Below are 20,356 nucleotides of genomic sequence, written 5' to 3'. Positions count from 1 at the left end.
CTGCCACGTGTGTGCCTCGTACTTATGTTCAGGAAAGGGCATCAGGTCTGGAGCTAGAGTTGCTGGTGACGGTGAACCACAGTGTGGGTGGGAATCAAACCCGAGTCCTTCAGAAGAGCAACAGGTGCTGACAGCCGAGTCTCCAGCCCTGGACTCTTCATCTTATGGTTATTCTCTGGGTTATCTCAAGCCATCTCTGAATTCTCGCTTTCCTTCCTAAAAACCCTTCTCCCTTGTCACCTGCCCTTACAGATGTCATGTCCTCATGAAGGCTGTGGCTGGTGGCACAAAAAATCTGGGGGAGCTAGAATTCACTTTTTTTTTTTTTTTTTTTTTTGGTATTTCGAGACAGGGTTTCCCTGTGTAACAGTCCTAGCTATCCTGGAATTATAGCCCAGGCTGGCCTCAAACTCACAGGGATTCACCTGCCTCTGCCTCCCGAGTGCTGGGATTAAAGGCATGCTCCACCATGCCCCAGCCTAGAATTCACTTTTAATATGGGCTCTGGGGGCTGCCACAGGAGGCTCTCCCCGGGTCTTGGGCTGTTGCAGGAGGCCTTCCCCGGGTCTTGGGGGTCTGTCATAGGAGGCCTTCCCGGCTCTTGGGGGTCTGTCATAGGAGGCCTTCCCGGCTCTTGGGGTGCTGTCGCAGGAGACCTTCCCTGGGTCTTGGGGAGGTGCTTAGCCTGTGGCCTGCATTGCCCTTGATCGGAACACATTCTGAATGGGTGGTGTTGAATGAGGGAGTGGCTCCTCAGCCTTCCTCCCAGACTTGGAGCCAAGCCATAGCATCTTCAGTCCTGGACAGACACTGGGGTTGGAGATCTGCAGCAGCTATCCTCTGGCCTGGGCCAGGACCAGCTTCTTACCGAGCCCAGCTCTGCGGATGCCCAGGGATGCTCAATCATTTAAAAGGCCCTTGAGGCTCTGAATGTCAGCAGCTTTGCCCAGTGCTTCCAGAGGCCTACCTGGTGCTGCCCACTCCCTCCTGGAAGGCTGTATCCATGCTGGCTGAGGTTCTAAAGGGAGCCCAGACACCAGGTATCCCTGAGTCTGACAAGGTGGAGCAGACAAGTGATCCACATCATTTCTAAGGCCATAGTAGAGCCTTCACACCCACATCTGCTTGTGGTGCCACCATTTCTTAGGAACCAAGCCTGTCAGTCAGAGCATGTCGGTTTGGATGAATTGTAGGTATTTCTCAAGAGCCAATTCTTGATTACTTCAGCAACTGAACTTAGTGTTCCCGCAGTGGGTAAAGGTGTCTGAGGGTCAGAGGAGGGACCCCCAAGTTGGCTTTCCTTTATAACAACAACCAGCCTGTGACCGCCCCATAGCTGGTCCCACCCCAGACACTCACTGCACGGGCCTCTCCTGAGCCCCACAGCCGACCTGGTAGGCCATCCTAGCAGTGAATAGCCTCTGGGTTTTCAGCTGTCCCTTGTCCCTCCAGTGGCCTGCTGACTATGCTTCTGGCATAGTTTGTCATATCCCGTCCCAGAGTAGGCAGGGGTGGTGTGAGTTGGGAGGACATCTTTGTCCCTACACAGTCAACCTGATATCTTTGCTAGTCCAAAATGCGCCTTCTATTTCAGGTGTAAACCGAGAGGCCCGGTGGAATCAGGAAATGGCCTTGAGTGCTCCCAGGGTCAAGGCCACGCACGCCTGAATGAATAAATCTTTTACCTCCTGTGGCTGGAAGCCAGCATTTTTCCAGTCCTCTGATTCACGTGGAACTATGCCCAGTGGGGACTGCGCCCCTCAATTCCAAGTCATTCGGTACCACTCGGTCCTTAGTCCTCCCGGGAGCAGGGGGGCAGAGCTGAGCGGCTGCCCGGAGCTTGGCGGGAGGAGGCGACGGGGGAGGGGCAGGTGGGGAGATCCGGCTGGAGGGAAGGCTCCGACGTCTCCTTCCTTCCTGGTTCCTGCAGCAGCTGCTGCCACTGCTCAGCTCTGTGAAGAGGTAGCTGGCGACTCGGGGACAGTGACTCAGAGGCGGATCAGTGTACGGACCAAGAGGACCAAGAAGCAAGGGCGTCCATGGACTCTAGGGTAAGGGTTCCTTGCTGGCACCACTTGACATTACTGGGAGGGCTTCCTCTCCTCTGGAGCTGGAGGGTCTGCTCCTCCAGTGAAGAGGCTGAGAATGGAGGTGATTAGGGGGACACTCACCTGGCTCATCTCCTTCCTACTGCCAGACACCTCCCACCTCTGCTGAGAGCCAGCAGCGAATGGCCCAGGTCCTAGGGGCCCGGACAAGGGCATAGAAACACCCAAACACCGGAAGAGTTTGGAAACTTCAAATGGTCAAATGCAGGAGTTTCCCCTTGGGTCAGCCTCTTACAGTCTGGGTCCTTCTGCTGTGACCTCCTGGCCACACTTCCACTGCCTCTTCCCTGTCCCTTCTGGCCTTAACTCCTCAGGTGCTTGCTAGCTGCATAAGCTCTGAGCTGCTTCCCCAGACACAGGACAACATCACCCCTCCAGTCCCCTCCCCCTTCACACACACAGACACACACACACACACACACACACACACACACACACACACACAGAGCCTCATGCATTATTGATCTCCCGGCGGAGCCAGGACAGCCAGAACCAGTGCCAAGGGCGCCTGTGGGCACTGCCGCGGGACCTGGACAGACCTGGTCATGTTCCTGGTCACCTCTTCTCCCACCCACAGTGTCTCAGCCAGCCAGGGTCCTGCACCTGCTGGGTGGGAGGTGCTTCTCAGGAGCACAGAGGACTAACGTGGTAGATGGAGGAGCAGGGAAAAAGACCCAAGGTGGTTATCCTCGGGGCACGTTTGGAGCAAGGAGGCGTGGGAAAACAGGACTGCTTCAGACCTCAGTTTCCCTGTGCAGAAAATGGGAGCAGAAGCACTGGCAGCTAAGGGGTGGTCTGCAGGGCAGTTGTGGCCAAGCTGTAGAAGTAGGCAAAGAGATTCCAGAGGAAAAGGCAGCTGAACTGAGGAGCTCTTGCCCGCCTAGTCTCTGAGTCCTTCCATCTCTTCTTAGACCTTCTTCTTTCTTTCCTCCCCAACCCCAAGGAACCAACATTTCCTGGATTTCTGGGGTGTATGTCCAGGGTAGAGCCATATACTGAGTGCTAACTTACCCCCCTAGCAGTGGCCACAGTGGGGGCTGAGTTGGGTGCTGCTGGCGAGGTCCATGGTGGTGTCAAGGCATTCTGGGGGTGTGGGGTTGGCATGCAAGAGGGGGATGTGGATCTTAGGGCAGGAAGGACCAGCGGTGGGGAACATGACAGCAGGGTCATACTCATGGGTCTCTCTTTTGCTTCAAGGGATTTCCCAGGACAAGGTGACACCCTTCCCTTGCCCCCCTGCTCTGCCCTCCTCACTAGGGAGTACCCTCTCCTTCCTCATGGACTTCCAGGAAAGAGACACTCCCTCCCTGACTGAGAGCACTCAATCGTCAAAGCCCAGCAGCACCCAGCAGGTCTGAGTAGAAAGCAGTGGTGGCTGGGCCTACCCTGGGTCCCTGGGGGATCGGCTGAGGTGGCAGGCTAACCAGCTGCTGCCCCCCATCTACCCTGGATTCCAGGCCTCCGAGCTGTGGGAGGTGGTAGAGGATCCTCGGGGCAGACTGGGGGCAGAGGACATCATGCCTGAGAGACAGGAAGGACACCTGCTGAAGAAGAGGAAGTGGCCTCTTAAGGGCTGGCACAAGGTAGGGTGTCAGGGCAAGGGAGGAGCTACTTGTGGGAACTGCTGGCCAGCCCGGGCATTCATGCGTGCTGCAGGAGAAGGCAACTATGTGTGTTTGCTCTCTCCCTACGCCACGCTCTTGGCTGCCTGCTCCTGCCCCTTCCGTACAGAGGTACTTTGTGCTTGAGGATGGGATCCTCCACTATGCCACAACACGACAAGACGTAAGTCAGGTTCCAGGTTGGGGGTGTGGGGGGAGCCTGTGCCAGATGTTCGGAGCAGGTGGCTGGAGCCTTGAGTTAGCTGGAGCGGAGTCTGAATCTCACTCAGTTCCACTTTTCAGCAGCCTCCGCCAAGTTACTGTTGACTTTCTGCATCCTTGGGCTCCACATCTGCAGAGTCAACAATTTAAACACACGTGCGCACACACAAGGCACACATACACACATGTGCACACACAGGCACGCACACACACACACACACACACACACACACTTTGAAAGTATATCTGTGGGGCTAAAGAGATAGCTCAGAGTTAAGATCACTGGCTGCTCTTCCAGAGGTCCTGAGTTGAATTCCCAGCAACCACATGGTGGCTCACAGCCATCTGTAATGAGATCTGGTACCCTCTTCTGGCCTGCAGGCATACATGGAGGCAGGATGTTGTATTCATAATAAAGAAATAAATCTTTTAAAAAAGGAAGTATATTTGTACTGAACACATGCAGGTTTTCTTCTCGCTGTGATTCCCTAAACACTAGACTCACCATTCCCACAGCATTGACATGGCGTTAGGTATTAGAAGTCGTCTAGGAATGGCTAACGGGTGCAACCATGGTATGTAGTTTATATGTAGAAACTGTACCTTTTACCGTTGGATATTAGCATGTGTGCATTTTTGTTTTCTTTGTGGCTCCTAGAGCCCAAAATATCATGAGACAACTGCTTCCCTGGCCCTCAGCCTCCTTCCTTGCTGACACGGGGTAGGGGGCACACTCAGCCACCCGTGCCGTTATCTGAGATGGGGTAGGGGGCACACTCAGCCACCCGTGCCGTTATCTGAGATGGGGTAGGGAGCACACTCAGCCACCCGTGCCGTTATCTGGATGATGCCCATTGCAAACTAAGTGCCCAGGGGCTTTGTCACCCTTGTCCTTGTCCTCTTCTTGTGCTGGGAACAAGAAACAGGGTGGAGCCTCCAGGGTCCTTCCGAAGGGCGTTCTGTTTTTCACCACATAGAGCTCCAGGGGTGGCAGTATTTTCTCCTTACTTGATGACTTCTCAGACCTGCATGAAGTTGGGCACAGCATAGTGTTCTATGTACACGAGGTGATGAATGAGCCCTTTCATATGTGACTTGCGGTGCTTGGCCTGTGAGTCTTGAGTGGCCTCAAGGAGATGGTGATTCTGTGCTTCTGGGAACCTCAAGGCAGTCCCCTGTCTTCCACCAACCCTCCACTCCAGATTGCCAAGGGGAAGCTCCATGGCTCCATTGATGTCCGGCTGTCTGTCATGTCCATCAACAAAAAGGCCCAGCGCATTGACCTTGACACAGAAGACAACATCTACCACCTAAAGGTGACATCCCTGGGAACAAAGTGTTCTGGGCACTAGCCTGGCATAGGTGCCGGAGCACAAACATAGACGCTAAGGGTTCTCTGAGTTTGACAAGAAGAACGTCTCAATCGTGTGAAGCAGGCAGGAGTGGGCCTGTTCCCATGGTTGGCTGCTATATGAATGGATACACACCTCGGAGCTCTGATGCTTGGGGCATTGTACTCTGTCTGCAACAGGGTTTTGTATAAACTGGGTGCTCTAGGGAAATTCCCTGCTTGCCTGGAAATCAGAGACCTGATGTTTTGCTCCTGGAAAGCAACCCCTCCCTTCTTATCTCTCTCCATCATTTCTGCAGATCAAATCCCAGGACCTGTTCCAAAGCTGGGTGGCCCAGCTCCGAGCCCATCGCTTGGCCCAGCGCCTGGACATGCCCGGTGCCACTCATCGGAAGGTAAGAAGGGCCCTGGCGTGAGGGTGGCTAATGTGACGATTTAAGGATGGAGGCTGTGGGGAACTGGGACCCAGAGAGCTGGGCACCATCTTTCCTGACCCTTGGCTTACTCCCACAGGTTCCTGGTACCCAGATGCTAACAGCAGGTAGTGCCTCCGCCTTACCTGGGGTTGGCCCTCGAGAGAAAGTGTCATCCTGGCTGAGGGACAGTGATGGGCTAGACCGCTGCTCTCATGGTAAGGGTCCTTGACCCCAGGGCCTCTGTGGGTAGGGCCCACGTTCTCAGGTCTGGGCAGTAGCAACATGAAGGGAAAATGTTATCTCCATCACTTCTTTGGAGGGACCCCCTCTTCTGGGGAAAACACACTCTGCCTCCAAGATGATCAAAATCTTCTTAGTGCCCCTAGGAACCCCAATTTGCAGACGATAGTAGGCACATGCCCTAAGCACGCAGCTCACTTGAAGAGTCCTGCCTGAGGCCAATGCAGTAACATTTCTGATTAGCAACAGGGAAAGACTGTGCCCTAGAATTGAGTTCCTGCAGCCGGAGACCGAGATAGTGACCCAGACAAGGTAGTGTGTATAAATAAGGAGAGGCAGATAGTAAGGACACCCAGTCTGGGCACAGGCAGAAGAGGTAGGGGGTAGTCTGCAGATGGGGTGGGGTAGACTACTGGCCTCCCAGACAATCAGAAGCGGCTGTGCCGTAAGACTGGAAATGATTTAAGCTCCTGAAGAGAGGAAACAGTGACTCCCCTGGGTGCCAACTAGATAGAAAAAAAGGGATAGGACAGACTGGAAACCTCGGTACTTTTAGGAGAGCAATGTCCCCTCCTTCCTTCTCCCCCAGCGCTCTCAGAATGCCAGGGTAAGCTCCAGGAATTACACAGACTCCTTCAGAGCCTGGAGTCCCTACACCGAATCCCCTCCGCCCCTGTGATCCCCACACACCAGGTAAGGGTCAAGGGAGGAGGCAGAGACTGCTTGGGCCCCTCATCCCTGTCACTTTGGGGGACAGGGCTGCCTGCCTCATCCTTGTTTCAGCAGCCTCCAGGCTGTTTCTTTTCTGTCTGGGTCACTGCCGGCATGCCATGCCCATGTGCCTGGTGATCTGTGCTCTCCTCCATGGCTTTTTCCAACCCTGTGAGTGAAATTACTCCTCAACTTGCCAGGCCTCGGTGACAACTGAGAGACCCAAGAAGGGAAAACGGACGAGTCGCATGTGGTGCACACAGGGCTTTGCCAAAGATGACACCATTGGACGGGTGAGATGGGGGTCCAAGCCTCAAGTTGCAGGGATCCCATGCCCTGGACATCAGGAAGCTGTCCCTTCACCCCTCATGTTCACTGCCAGGTTGGTCGTCTCCATGGCTCTGTTCCCAACCTGTCTCGGTACCTGGAGTCTCGGGACTCTTCCGGCCACCGTGGGCTGCCACCTCCAGACTATGCCCACCTGCAGCGCAGTTTCTGGGCCCTGGCCCAAAAGGGTAAGTACAGGCTGGGTGGTAGCCCCAAGTGGGTCAAGAGGTCAGGAGAAGAAGGGTCTGACGTCTGGCCTTCCCCGGCAGTGCACAACTCCCTTAGCAGCGTCCTGGTTGCCCTCACCACAGAACGGGATCGACTGAGAGACCTGCATCAGGGCTCAGAGCTGTCACAGATGGCGGTGAGCTCAGGGACATGGCCGCTGACTGGAGACCGAGATGGGACTGCAGGTCCCCTCGGCAAATCTGTGCCAGGGCTCAGGGGTTGGCAGAGGCTGTCCTGAGTGGGTGAGGGTGGCAGGTGGGGAGGATTTTGCTTTCCCACCCTGGTTGCTCACCCTCTGCCTCAGGTCTCTGAGGCCCCAGATGGTCATAGACGCCTCCACTCACTCTCCATCTCCTCAGACACCACGGCAGACTCCTTCAGTTCCCTCAACCCGGAGGAGGTGAGGATCGAAGATGGATAGTGGGTGCTGGCTCTCTCCCAGGGGTGAGGGCCAGGGGCAGAGCACAGGGTTGATTTTTGTCTGGAAGTAGGTGGGGGAGGGGTGGGAGGAGATCCAGCTTGCCTTGCTCTTACACAGCATCACGGTTCTCTTGGTGGGTCCTCCAGGCAGCTTGTATCTCCTCACGTCGTGTTTGGTTTGCAGTACTGAGCCTTGAAGCTAGGGCCCTGAGCCTTCCAGGCAAGCAGTCTGCTTCTGAGCCACATGTCCAGCCCCTGAGAATTTTGACTTCAGAGCCTATGAGGCATCGGTTCTTACCTTCTACCGGGCCAGTCCAGCCTTTTGACATTGCAACATGGCATTGTCTTGTACAAAATTCACACTCCAGAACCATATAATGAAGTTAACAATAACGACAACAAAATTGCCAACAATTTTTTAACGATGTGTTAAGTAAGTTATGATTTTGCGTTGGACTGGATTCATAGCTGTTCTTGGCTGCATTCTGTCGGGCAGAGCTCACGGACCACCAGTTGGACATGTCTGCATCATACAGCTAAAACCCAAAGAATCCAGTCGATGGGCTCATGGTCCCTAGTTGTACCCAGGCTGAGTTAGAGTCCGAATGCATGCCAGCTGTGTGCTCTGGGTCTCAGTCTTCTAATCTTCCAGCTGGGGACACAGCTGAACCTGTTCGTGGGGTGGGGGTCCAGGCTGAGTGGGCCAGCGCAGGAAAAAAGGGTTTGAAGCCAGGCTTTGTTGGTGCCACCTCTCCCAAGTCCAAGTTGTTCCCTCTCCCTTCACCCTTCTCCTCCCCTCTGGTACTTCTCCTGCTTGGCAGGAATTGAGTCTGGTGCGGTGTGTGTGTGTGTTCCTTCTCTGGGAACTCTCACTCCGATGGCCTCTGAGGTCTCAGGTCCATCTGTCTTCCACAGCAAGAAGCTCTGTACATGAAAGGCCGAGAGCTGACCCCCCAGCTCTCCCAAAGCAGTGTGCTGTCCCTCGCTGACTCCCACACGGAGTTCTTTGATGCCTGCGAGGTTCTCCTTTCCGCCAGCTCTTCCGAGAACGAGGTGAGGGGAGGGGAAGACGGTAGCAGGAGTGGAGGGACGTGGGGAAGATGGGTTTGGGGTCCCAAGATTCCTGTGTCCTTTCTCGCCTCCTTGGCAACTATCTCTGAGAGATTACCCATTGTGCGGCTCTTAGAACCTCTTCTCCCAGTTTGCCACGCCTTACCTTACTGTGGTCTCTGAAGTCATCTTCCCACGATCCCACGTCAGCTTTCACGGTCCTTTGACCCCCATGTCCCCAGACTCTGAATCTCAGTCCCCCTCAACTTCCCTCTTCTCTATGTCTTGCCAAGTTCCCAAGCTCTGTTTTTTATTTTTGGTTTTTTGTTTTGTTTTGTTTTCCCTGAGACAGGGTTTCTCTCTGTAGCCCTGGCTGTTCTGGAATTCACTCTGTAGACCAGGCTGGCCTTGAACTCACAGAGATCCACCTACCTCTGCCTCCCAAGTGCAAGGATTAAAGGTGTGTACCACTACCACCCGGAGCAAGCTCTTTTCTACCAATCAAGTACAGGATGATATCTTAGGGCCTAAAGTCCTCCTCACCCAGTCTTTTCTCTTTCATCAAAGAGTTAACTGATGTATTCTTGCCAGGTCCTGGGCATTGCCATTTAGTCTACCCTACCTATCCACTCTCCCTGTTCAGGGTTCTGAGGAGGAGGAGTCGTGCGCTAGTGAGATCACCACCAGCCTGTCTGAGGAGGTGCTGGACCTCAGGGGAGCCGACCGCTGTCAGAAAGGTACCAACTGGACGAGTAGGCAGGGGGCCAAGGGTGAACTGGAGTGTGTGTGGAGAAGCTGTTGGCTCATGGTCCGGGTGCCATGTAGAGGCAGTCCTTTGTGTCTGGTGGGCTTTTGTCTTTGGGTACTGATTCCAGAATTGACCTTGGAACCATGAGCTGGGGAATATTTTGGGGGCTGTTCTGGGAGGTTGACCAGGCTTGGGGATGGCGCTGGCCTTCCTTCCAGCAGTGTGGGATGGCTCAGTAGGCTGTGACAGGGGGGACAGATGGTTCTGCTTGGGCTTTTAGCAGAGTAGCCCTGGGCCCATCACTTTACTTTCCAGAACCCATTTCCTTTTCTCTTTCTTTCTTTCTTTCTTTTCTCTTTTTTTGAATTTTAATTAAATTAAACTTTTTGGTTTTGTTTTTTTTTTTTTTTTTCGAGACAGGGTTTCTCTGTAGCTTTTGGTTCCGGTCCTGGAACTAACTCTGTAGACCAGGCTGGCCTTGAACTCACAGAGATCCGCCTGCCTCTGCCTCCCGAGTGCTGGGATTAAAGGCGTGCGCCACCACCTCCCGGCTGGTTTGGGTTTTTTGAGACAGTGTTTCTCTGTATAGCACTAGCTGTCCTAAAACTCGATCTGTAGACCAGGCTGGCCTCGAACTCAGATCCGCCTGCCTCTGCCTCTTGAGTGCTGGGATTAAAGGCTGGGGACACCACTGCCCACCTTATTTCTTCTTCTAGAAAAGGGGCTGAGGACGGGGGACGTTTAGCTTGGCTTGTAGAGTGTTTGCCTTATCTGTACAAAGCCCTGGGCTCAGCCCCCCGAACCAAGAGTGGTGGCACAGGCCTGGAATCCCAGCACTCGGGAGGTGGAGGTGGGAGGGTCAGATCAAGATTATCCTCAGATACACAGTGAACGCAGACCCAAGGAGATCCTGTCCCTGTACAAAACTGCGGGGAGGGCAGCAGATGCTCCGCATCCCAGCTTCTGTTTTATTCATCAGGGGACAGAGGCAAGGTTGAGGCTTAGGCCCAGCTTCTTGTGCATGACAGTGGTGGCGCTGTGCTGTCTGGGTGGTTCTCAGCTCTGCTGCCCGTCCCGGGGCTCACAACAGGCGGATCCAACATTGCCCCAGGAGGCAATGCCAGCATGCCTCAGGAGTTTAGGAGGCAGTCCTGTGCAGTGGGCCTGGCTTCTCTGGAGCACTAGTGTCTCAGAGGAGACTAAAATGACTGCCTTGGCCCACGGGCGTGTGCTCCAGGGCCTGCTGTAGGGCCCCCTCGCCGCCGCTGCCTGCCAGCTGCCAGTGGGCCTGGAACAGATGTGAGCCTGTGGAACATCCTCCGCAACAACATCGGCAAAGACCTGTCCAAGGTGTCGATGCCTGTGCAACTCAACGAGCCGCTCAACACACTGCAGAGACTCTGCGAGGAGCTGGAGTATAGCAACCTCCTGGACCAGGCCAGCCGCATGACCGACCCCTGCGAGCGCATGGTACCCACCCAGAGTCACCCGTTCCTCCCTGGGGTTCTGTCTGTCTTCCCAAATCCTGCCAGGGTGGGTCCCTGGTGCTGAAGCACCACGTCTAAACCCCAGACTCTGCTTGCAGTGGGCTGCTGTCTCCTTCCTGGGGTGTCCTTGCATATGTGGCACCCTCCTTGGCCTTCCCACAGGTGTACATTGCCGCCTTTGCTGTCTCTGCCTACTCCTCCACGTACCACCGGGCAGGATGCAAGCCCTTTAACCCCGTCCTGGGAGAGACCTACGAGTGTGAGCGGCCTGACCGGGGTTTCCGTTTTATCAGTGAGCAGGTATGGGCCCTGAGGTGGGAGGGCTGTTCTCACTGCTGGGGCAGGGGAAGGCCTGGGCTTTGGGGACCAGAAGGTGGGACGGCAGGGCCAATGGATAGAGGAGAATAGAAAGCAGTGGCCCTTTGCCAGGCACATGCCCGGGGGGGAGAGCTCTGCTCTGTATATGGGTAAAACAATTCGAGAGGGCTAGTGAGAGCCACAGCCAAGGTGTGCTGGGGAGGGGGCAACATTGCCAGCTAGGTCTTGAAGGGTGGGTTAGGGAAAGTCTGGGTAAAGAGCTGGGACGTTGGTTTGTTTCGTGTGTGTAGGCTAAGGCGGATCACCTGTTGCAAAGCCAGAGACGGCTAAATAAGCCCTGTGCTTTGTAGGTGAAAGTGAGGTGCATTCTGGGGTTTTATTTGCTTCTAAATCTGAAGCCATTGAGAGGCACGGAGAACTCGAAACGGAGAAGTGGCATGCTCACAATGGCACTCTGGAAAGAGCACTCAGGCCGCGGTGTGCAACAGTTGGCAGAGGCCATTATCGGGCCATTAAAGTCATCAGCCTGAGAGCTGAGGGCAACCTGCACTCCTGCACTTAGCCTGTGGTTCCCTGAAACTGAGAGCTCTGTGTGCATCACCACTGACCGAACTCAGCGGGCGCAGGGGTGGAGGAGAGGGTGGGGAGTGACCCTGTGCCGGGCACCACGGCGTAGGCTGGGGTGGAGGAGCTGCCATCCTCACGTGGACAGCAGACGGGAACAAGTGTGGAGGGACCTCTTAGAGTATTGGGCAATGAGATTGGTGAGTGGAGTGGGATCCTGTATGGTTCTGTCTCTCTAGTTGAGGAGATTCAGTGCATGGGTGCAGGTGCCAGCTAGCAAGAGAGAAGGTAGAAGGGAAGAAAGGACCTCGTTGCATGTTGCCCCCTGGGTGGGACTTCCTGTTGGCTTTGAGGCTTATAGACCAGGGACAGGAAAGAGATAACAAATCAGTGGGTTCCCAGCTTAGTAGGTGGGAAAAATCAGGACGATCCCTTGTGGGGTTTGTCACCAGGAGGGGAAATGGTCCATGGGACCTGGGGTGACAGTGACTTCATGAGTGAGGGACAGGAAGGACAGGGTAGAGATGAGACTATGCAGAATGCACAGGTGTATCCAGCTTGCAGCCCATTGGCTGAGTCCACCTCAGGACAGCTGTGAAGGCAGCCCAAAACAGCTGTAGATGACAACATCATATTGCCACATCAAAAAATGGACAAGGCTGGGTGTGGTGACACATGCCAGGGGAAGTTAAGGCAGGAGGAACTCTGTGAATTTGTGTCCAGTCTGGTCTACATAGTGAGTTCTAGGACAGCTAGGACTATACAGAGAGACCCCATCTCAAAAAAAGAAAGGAGGGAGGGAGGGAGGGAGGGAAAGAGGAAGGAAGGAAGGAAGGAAGGAAGGAAGGAAGGAAGGAAGGAAATTTAAAAAGTTAGAAACCCCTGACAACAGTGAAAGTTAAAACAATCAAAACTAGAGCTGGGCAGCGGTGGGGCAGGCTTTAATCTCAGCACTCGGGAGAGACAGGCTCTGAGTTCCCAGCTAGCCCGAACAAGTTCCAGACCGGCCAGAGCTGCACAGAAAAACCTTGTCTCGAAAAACCAAAAACAGTTAGAAAAAGGGCCAGTGTGGTGGCTCAGCGTGTAAGAGCAGTGGCCACTAAGCCTGATGGCGCGAGTTCAAGTCCAGTGATTTACATGGCGGAAAGAGAAGCAATTCCTGCCAACTGTCCTCTGACCTCCACCCGCATGCTCCCGTGCATACACACATATGTAGATAGGTGTGCACACACACATAAACACACACATATGTAGATAGGTGCACACACATAAACACACACATATGTAGATAGGTGTGCACACACACATAAACACACATATGTAGATAGGTGCACACACATAAACACACACATATGTAGATAGGTGTGCACAAACATAAACACACACATGTAGATAGGTGTGCATACACATAAACACACACATAAGCACACACATATGTAGATAGGTGTGCACACACACATAAACACACACATATGTAGATAGGTGTGCACACACACATAAACACACATATGTAGATAGGTGTGCACACACACATAAACACACACATATGTAGATAGGTGTGCACACACATAAACACACACATATGTAGATAGGTGCACACACATAAACACACATATGTAGATAGGTGTGCACACACACATAAACACACACATATGTAGATAGGTGTGCACACACACACATAAACACACACATATGTAGATAGGTGTGCACACACACATAAACACACACATATGTAGATAGGTGCACACACATAAACACACACATATGTAGATAGGTGTGCACACACACATAAACACACATATGTAGATAGGTGTGCACACACACATAAACACACACATATGTAGATAGGTGTGCACACACACATAAACACACATATGTAGATAGGTGCACACACATGAACACACACATACGTAGATAGGTGTGCACACACAAACACACACATATGTAGATAGGTGTGCACACACATAAACACATAAGCACACATATGTAGATAGGTGTGCACACACACATGCACACGCATAAGCACACACATATGTAGATAGGTGTGCACACACACATGTAGATAGGTGGTGTGCACACACACATAAACACACACATATGTAGATAGGTGTGCACACACACATAAACACACACATATGTAGATAGGTGTGCACACACACATAAACACACATATGTAGATAGGTGTGCACACACACATAAACACACACATATGTAGATAGGTGTGCACACACACATAAACACACACATATGTAGATAGGTGTGCACACACACATAAACACACATATGTAGATAGGTGCACACACATAAACACACACATATGTAGATAGGTGTGCACACACAAACACACACATATGTAGATAGGTGTGCACACACATAAACACATAAGCACACATATGTAGATGGGTGTGCACACACACATGCACACACATATGTAGATAGGTGTGCACACACACATGCACACACATAAGCACACACATATGTAGATAGGTGTGCACACACACATGTAGATAGGTGTGCACACACACATAAACACACACATATGTAGATAGGTGTGCACACATATTACATTTTATGTGTGGAGGTGTTTTGCCTGCTTGTGTGTCTGTGCAGTACTTGCATACATGGTGCTGTAAAGGACAAAAGAGGACGCCAGGTCCCCTGGAACTGGAGGAACAGATGTGTATAAGCTGCCGTATGGGTACTGGATTTATTTATTTGCATAGTAAGACCCTTAGGAAAGCAGCCAAGGCTCTTAACTGTGCAGTCTCTCCAGCACCGCCTCCATTTAAATTTTTTTAAATGTATGTATATATGTGTGTGAGCATATGAATTTATGTGTGTGTGTGTGTGTGTGTGTGTATGTGGTGTTTGTGTGTGTGAGCATATGAATTTAGTGCCCTAGGCAGCCAGAAGGTGTTGGATTTCTCTGGAGCTGTAGCTACAGGATGTTTTGAGGAGCTGCCCAGTATATGCTCTTAACTGTTGATCCCTCTTTCTACCTCTGAGTGAGTGTGTGTGTGTGTGTGTGTGTGTGTGTGTGTGTGTGTGTTTTAAACTAGGGACTGGAGAGATGGCTCAGGGATTAAGAGCACTCACTGTTCTTGTAGAGAACCCCAAGTTCTGTTTCTACCACCACAGTGTGGCTTACAACCAACTGTAATTCCAGTTCCAGGAGATCTCATGCCCTCTTCTGGTCTTTGCAAGCACATGTACATATACATACATACAGGCAAACATACATCCATGTAAACTTTTGTTTGTTTGTTTGTTTTTTGAGATAGGGTTTCTCTGTATAACCCTGACTGTCCTGGAACTTGCCCTGAACACTAGACTAGCCTTGAACTCTCAGAGATCCTTCTGCCTCTTGCCTCTCAGTGATGAGATTAATGGTATACAGCACCACTGCCCACCCCAGCTAAATTTTTAAGAAAAAAAAATAATTTAAGGGGCTGGACAGATTGGCTCAGGGGTTAAGAGCACTGCCTACTCTTCCAGAGGTTCTGAGTTCAATTCTCAGCCAACCACATGGTGGCTCACAACCATCTATAATGAGATATGATGTCCTCTTCTGGCATGCAAGCATGCCTGCATGCAGAATACTGTATGTGTAATAAATAAATCTTAAAAAATTAATTTAAAACTAGAAGAAATGCAGATTATTTTCAAGAAATGTAATCACAAGGGAAAGCAGAGAAAAAGGTGGGCACCAGAGGGAGGAAAAAAGCGTGGGCACCAGAGGGAGGAGAAAAGGATGGGCATCAGAGGGAATATGAAAGGCTGAGACAACTCATTCTTTTATTTAGTTTTTGTTGGTGTTGTTTGCTTTGTTTTTTGAGACAGGGTCTTACTGTGTAACCCTGGCTGGCCTTGAACTTGCTATGTAGATCTTTCTCTGCCTCCTGAGATCAGGGATTAAAGAGGGTGCAAATTTTACACAGCAGATTAATGTGTACAATAGAATCTTCCCATTCTGACCTAGGGAGGGGACTTCTGCTACTATCCTGCCGGAAATGATGGGCACAGATGCCAACAGAGACATGCCTGTCTAGAAGGGGGAGGCTGAAAATGCAGTCATGGCGTGTGTACTCATTGGTGGCTCCTTTCACTCAGCATAAAGCCTTATTCATATTGTTGAGTGTGCCAATAGTGTATTCCTTTTATTAATGAATATCCCTTTGTGTGAACGCACAACAGTTTGCTTGTTTCCTTTTTGATTGACGTTTGAATTGTTTCCTGTTGGGGGTATTATGAATAAAAGCGCTACGAATATTTGTGTGGGAAAATAAAGGGAAGGCTGGCTGCTTCGGATGGGAGATGCAGGAAACCCTTTTGTTTGTAGAGAAGGGGTCATGTGGAAGGAAGGACAGAAGGGAAGCTGTGTGGGAGGGCTGTGGAGCCATGAAGGAAGAACTGCCAGCCTGGAAGGCTCGGAGGGGAGCAGGTAGCAGGGATGAGGCCAGAGTGGAAGGAGTTGCCTTTTCCTGCATGGGTTGGAGGCCCTGTTGGGTATGTTGCAGGGAATGTCTGTGCCAAAGCAGGGCTGCTTTTTGAGGGCTCCATCAGCAGAGTTGATCAGGGTGACCAGCGAGGCCAGTGATCAAGGAGAACATGGGCCCAGTGGGGGACAGAGATGATAATGAACGTGGATGGTGCCTGGAGATTGCAGAAGCAAATGGCTTAGAATTAACCCATTCAAGCTGGGCAGTGGTGGCGCAGACCTGTAGTCCTAGCACTTGGGAGGCAGAGGGAGGCGGATCTCTGTGAATTTGAGGTCAGCCTGTTCTATAGAACGAGTCCAGGACAGCCAAGACTACACAGAGAAACCCTGTCTCAAAGATCAAACAAACAAGAGTTAACTGATTCCCCTGAAACTAGGTAGGAATCAGAGAATCAGGGTGGAGGCCAGGTTAAGAAGACCCCAAGCTCCTCAGGGGCAGTGTTAAGGACTTTTGTTTGTTTGTTTGTTTATCAAGGTCTCCCATCATCCCCCGATCTCCGCATGTCATGCAGAATCGGAGAACTTCATCTTCTGGCAAGGTGCAGGGTTGGATGGGCATGAAGGTTATGGGTGGCGGGGTGCGGGGGTGGCTGGAACAATCTGGATCACTCTGGCCTTATGTCTGCTTCCTCCCTCTCCCCCTCCCGCCCCCCCCCCCCCAGACATGAAGTGGAAGAACAAGTTCTGGGGCAAATCCCTGGAGATTGTGCCTGTGGGGACCGTCAACGTCAGCCTGCCCAGGTGAGTACTGTAAATTCCAGGGGCTGGGCCTGGCCACGGGCCTTCTCCTGGGAGTGGGGCCTGGTCTAGCCTGGAGCTGCTGGAGGTGACAGCAGGCGGCGGTGTCTGTACATTTTACACCTGCGTCTGCAGCGGTTACTGTGAAGAAGGCGAGAAGCCTGAGAACCGGGGTGGGTGCTTAACGAGGTCATCTGACTTAAGTGTCTTTCACAACTTTTTGATCATGACTCACCTCAAGAAACGCACTTGAGACTTCAAATCTATGGAAACGAGGCATCCCCACCCCCAACACACACACACACACACACACACGCACGCACACACACGCACGCACACGCGCACACGCACACACACACGCACACTCACCGCACACACGCACGCACACACACACACACGCACACACACACCGCACACACGCACGCACACACGCACGCACACACACGCACGCACACACACACAGAAATCTAAATGGATGCTGGAACGAATGGATCACAAACCATGCTTGAAAACCCTCATCTCAGCCGGGTGTGGTGGTGCGTGCCTTTAATCTTGGGGATCAGAGGCAGCCCTGCCTCCAAAATGAGTTCCAGGACAGTCAGGGCTACACAGAGAAACCCTGTCTCAAAAACCTAAGAGAGAGAGATAGACGGAGACACAGACAGATAGCAGAAGCTAAAGGAGAAGGAGGCCTTTCACTAAGAGTGACAGGGGCCTGGTTTGGTGGTGCACACTGAAGCAAGTAGGTATCTGTGGGTTCAAAGCAGCCCGGGCTATGCAGCAAGTCCCGAGGCCAGCCAAGGCTACACAGTGAGACCCTGTCTCAAAAAATCCCAGAACAAAACGAAAGAGTGGCAGGGACCCTTCTGTAGTCTTATTTCCGTGACCCGTGCACTTGGGAACTTTGTTATGGAATCCAGACTTGTTCACTGGAGTGTTCTGTTATGGGGACTGAGTTTATGAACAAGAGTCGCACTTCTCATAGCTGGTGCCGGACCTCGGCACTCCTCCTTCCCGCCCTTGTGACTTGATACAGGAAGAAAGGGGCATCTCCATTAACAGACCACCTGTTTCCCAGGGCTGGTTGACTGCTGCTCTCACGTGCCCTGTCTCTCTCAGGTTTGGGGACCACTTTGAGTGGAACAAGGTGACGTCCTGTATCCACAACATCCTCAGTGGCCAGCGCTGGATCGAGCACTATGGAGAGGTGCTTATCCGAAACACACAGGATAACTCCTGCCATTGCAAGATCACCTTCTGCAAGGTAGGCGCAGCCGCGCGCCCACCCCACCTCTCCACCTGGAGAGGCTTCTCCTCTGGGGAAGGGGGAGAGCCCCTCACTCACTCCCACCTTCTCCACCCTAGGCCAAGTACTGGAGCTCCAACATCCACGAGGTGCAAGGCGCCGTACTTAGCCGCAGTGGGCGCGTCCTCCACCGCCTCTTCGGGAAATGGCATGAGGGGCTGTACCGCGGCCTCCCACCGGGTGGGCAGTGCCTTTGGAAACCCAGTAAGTGGGGTGTCCAGGAGGACTGAAGAGGGTGAGGGTGGCTGTACCACAGTCCACCTGCCCCAGCCCCTTGCCTCCCCCAGATTCAATGCCCCCAGACCATGAGCGAAACTTCGGCTTCACTCAGTTTGCCTTGGAGCTGAATGAGCTGACCGCAGAGCTGAAACGGACCCTGCCTTCCACTGACACACGGCTCCGGCCTGACCAGAGGTCGGTGCCTGGCTGACCTCCCTAGGAACTCCTTAAAATGGAAAAGGGGCAGGGACCTCAGCTCTGGGAACCCCTGAGGCTAGCCAGTTCACTGCCTGATGTCTGGATCATCAGGTACCTGGAGGAGGGGAACATACAGGCAGCGGAGGCCCAGAAGAGGAGGATAGAGCAGCTCCAGCGAGACCGGAGGAGAGTGATGGAGGAGAACAACATAGTGCACCAGGCACGCTTCTTCAGGTGCCTCATCCCCCGCCCGCCCCACCCGCCGTTCTGGGTCCCTCTGCAGCCCGGCTCCTCATTACCGCCTTCTGCTTAGAGTAGTTTGTGGGAGGCAGCACCGGGAACTAGACTGCGTTCTACCATCCTCTACCCACACCTACTGGTGCTTTTCCCCCAGGCGGCAGACAGATAGCAGCGGCAAGGAGTGGTGGGTGACCAACCATACATACTGGAGGCTGCGTGCTGAGCCAGGCTATGGGAACCTGGATGGTGCCGTGCTTTGGTAGCCCTGGCCTCGGGGCAGGAGACTCTGGGTCCTCACTCCTGCCCCTCTTCCTACCATGGACATATGGGTGAGCTCAGGTTCACTCTCACTGCCCTTGAGGGCAGAGGGGCAGCCAAGCCTCCAGCCCTTTCCCCCTCTGCTGGCCAGAGGGGCTGTATCTCAGCGCTCTCCCGCTCCACCATCGGGGTGGAAGTGGAATCTGGGCTTCCCAGTCTTGTTACCCCAGCAGCTGGCATGTCAAACCCTTCTCGCTCAGCCATCCTCCTCTTCTGGGCGTGTTTTGGGGAGATGCCAGGTTCCCCAGATTTGCTCCCCATTTCAGTGCCTTCCTAGGACACAGGGGGCCCCCTTGATGCTACCCAGACTTTTCTGTGCCCAGGGCGCTGGCCGTGCTGCGAGGTTGGAATGGGTGGAGGAGAGGAGATGCCCTTGTCCCATCTGTTGTCTTTGCAGCCTCTTCGCTCTGCCCCCCACCCATCCCTTGTCCTGCATCCCCTTCTCCCAAACTGCAAGGCATCTGCCGCTTCCAGCTCCTCCACCCCAGGGGCCACCAGTGGTCCCTTCAGGCTTGGCTTAGCAGATGCCCCAAGAGGTGGATGAGCCTTCTCCAAGAGGTGTGGAGCAGGCTGAGTTGCCTGGCCTCAGACTCACCCAGGAGGGAGTGAGCCAGTGTGAGTGTAAGTTTGTGTAGGAGTGTGTGTGTGTGTGTGTGTGTGTGTGTATGCGCGCCGTGTCCTGCTTGCCGGCGAGCAGGAGTCCTAATGTAGCCAGGACACCCCCGCTGCTGGTGTCTGTCACCGCTGCTGCTCATTCTCAGTTTGCCTGAGTCAGGTGAATTGCTATAACATTCCAAGCTCCAATAAAGATTGTCCTAGACTTTGGCCTGTGACCGCTCATTGACAACTATAGGCTCTGGAGTTCTGGGGGAAGGCTCGTAACCACTGCTGTGTGTTGACTCACGTTGCTCCAAAAGGTCTGTTTCCAGAGGAGTAGGGATGTAGATCGGGGCGGGGGTGCTTGCCTGGCATGCAGAAGGCCAGTCCTGGGTTCACTCCTCAGCACTGGCCAAGGAATGGGGGAAGAGCCTGAGGAAAGTTAACTTAC

At 53.1% G+C, this 20,356-nt stretch overlaps 1 protein-coding gene across 5 annotated transcripts; it reads left to right on the top strand.

Moving 5' to 3' along the window:
* Window positions 1-1,887: 1,887 nt before the first annotated feature.
* Osbpl7 (oxysterol binding protein like 7) lies at window positions 1,888-20,128 on the top strand. 5 transcript variants are annotated; one of them, XM_041664472.1, is made up of 23 exons: window positions 1,888-2,051; window positions 3,306-3,460; window positions 3,566-3,691; window positions 3,840-3,893; window positions 5,134-5,247; window positions 5,582-5,677; window positions 5,796-5,913; window positions 6,528-6,631; window positions 6,850-6,942; window positions 7,032-7,164; window positions 7,246-7,340; window positions 7,509-7,604; window positions 8,540-8,677; window positions 9,318-9,411; window positions 10,660-10,892; window positions 11,072-11,209; window positions 16,765-16,828; window positions 16,952-17,030; window positions 18,147-18,291; window positions 18,393-18,537; window positions 18,621-18,747; window positions 18,862-18,984; window positions 19,145-20,128. In XM_041664472.1, exons 2-23 carry the CDS (start codon window positions 3,386-3,388, stop codon window positions 19,251-19,253), a joined length of 2,499 nt encoding a protein of 832 aa, XP_041520406.1. In that variant the 5' UTR covers window positions 1,888-2,051; window positions 3,306-3,385; the 3' UTR covers window positions 19,254-20,128. The 5 variants fall into 5 exon arrangements, with proteins under 5 accessions (XP_041520406.1, XP_041520404.1, XP_041520407.1 ...); XM_041664470.1 differs by having other exon boundaries at window positions 10,660-10,955; XM_041664471.1 differs by lacking the exon at window positions 1,888-2,051 and adding an exon at window positions 2,322-2,330 and having other exon boundaries at window positions 10,660-10,955.
* Window positions 20,129-20,356: the final 228 nt, after the last annotated feature.

This window comes from Microtus oregoni, unplaced genomic scaffold (assembly GCF_018167655.1).
Source record: "Microtus oregoni isolate MIOR12 unplaced genomic scaffold, Mior012 000015F_ref0000493, whole genome shotgun sequence".
NCBI classification, from domain to species: Eukaryota; Metazoa; Chordata; class Mammalia; order Rodentia; family Cricetidae; genus Microtus; species Microtus oregoni.
Note: the sequence above shows the minus strand (reverse complement) of the source record. Positions and strands in the feature narration are given on the sequence as shown.

Bases quoted from the DNA above. Each gene is read 5' to 3' on its own strand.
- Osbpl7 (XM_041664470.1), top strand. From the start codon at position 3,386: ATGGACTTCCAGGAAAGAGACACTCCCTCCCTGACTGAGAGCACTCAA. The intron at 3,894-5,133 runs GTAAGTCAGGTT...CCTCCACTCCAG, and splicing joins ATGCCACAACACGACAAGAC to ATTGCCAAGGGGAAGCTCCA. The intron at 18,748-18,861 runs GTCGGTGCCTGG...CTGGATCATCAG, and splicing joins CGGCTCCGGCCTGACCAGAG to GTACCTGGAGGAGGGGAACA.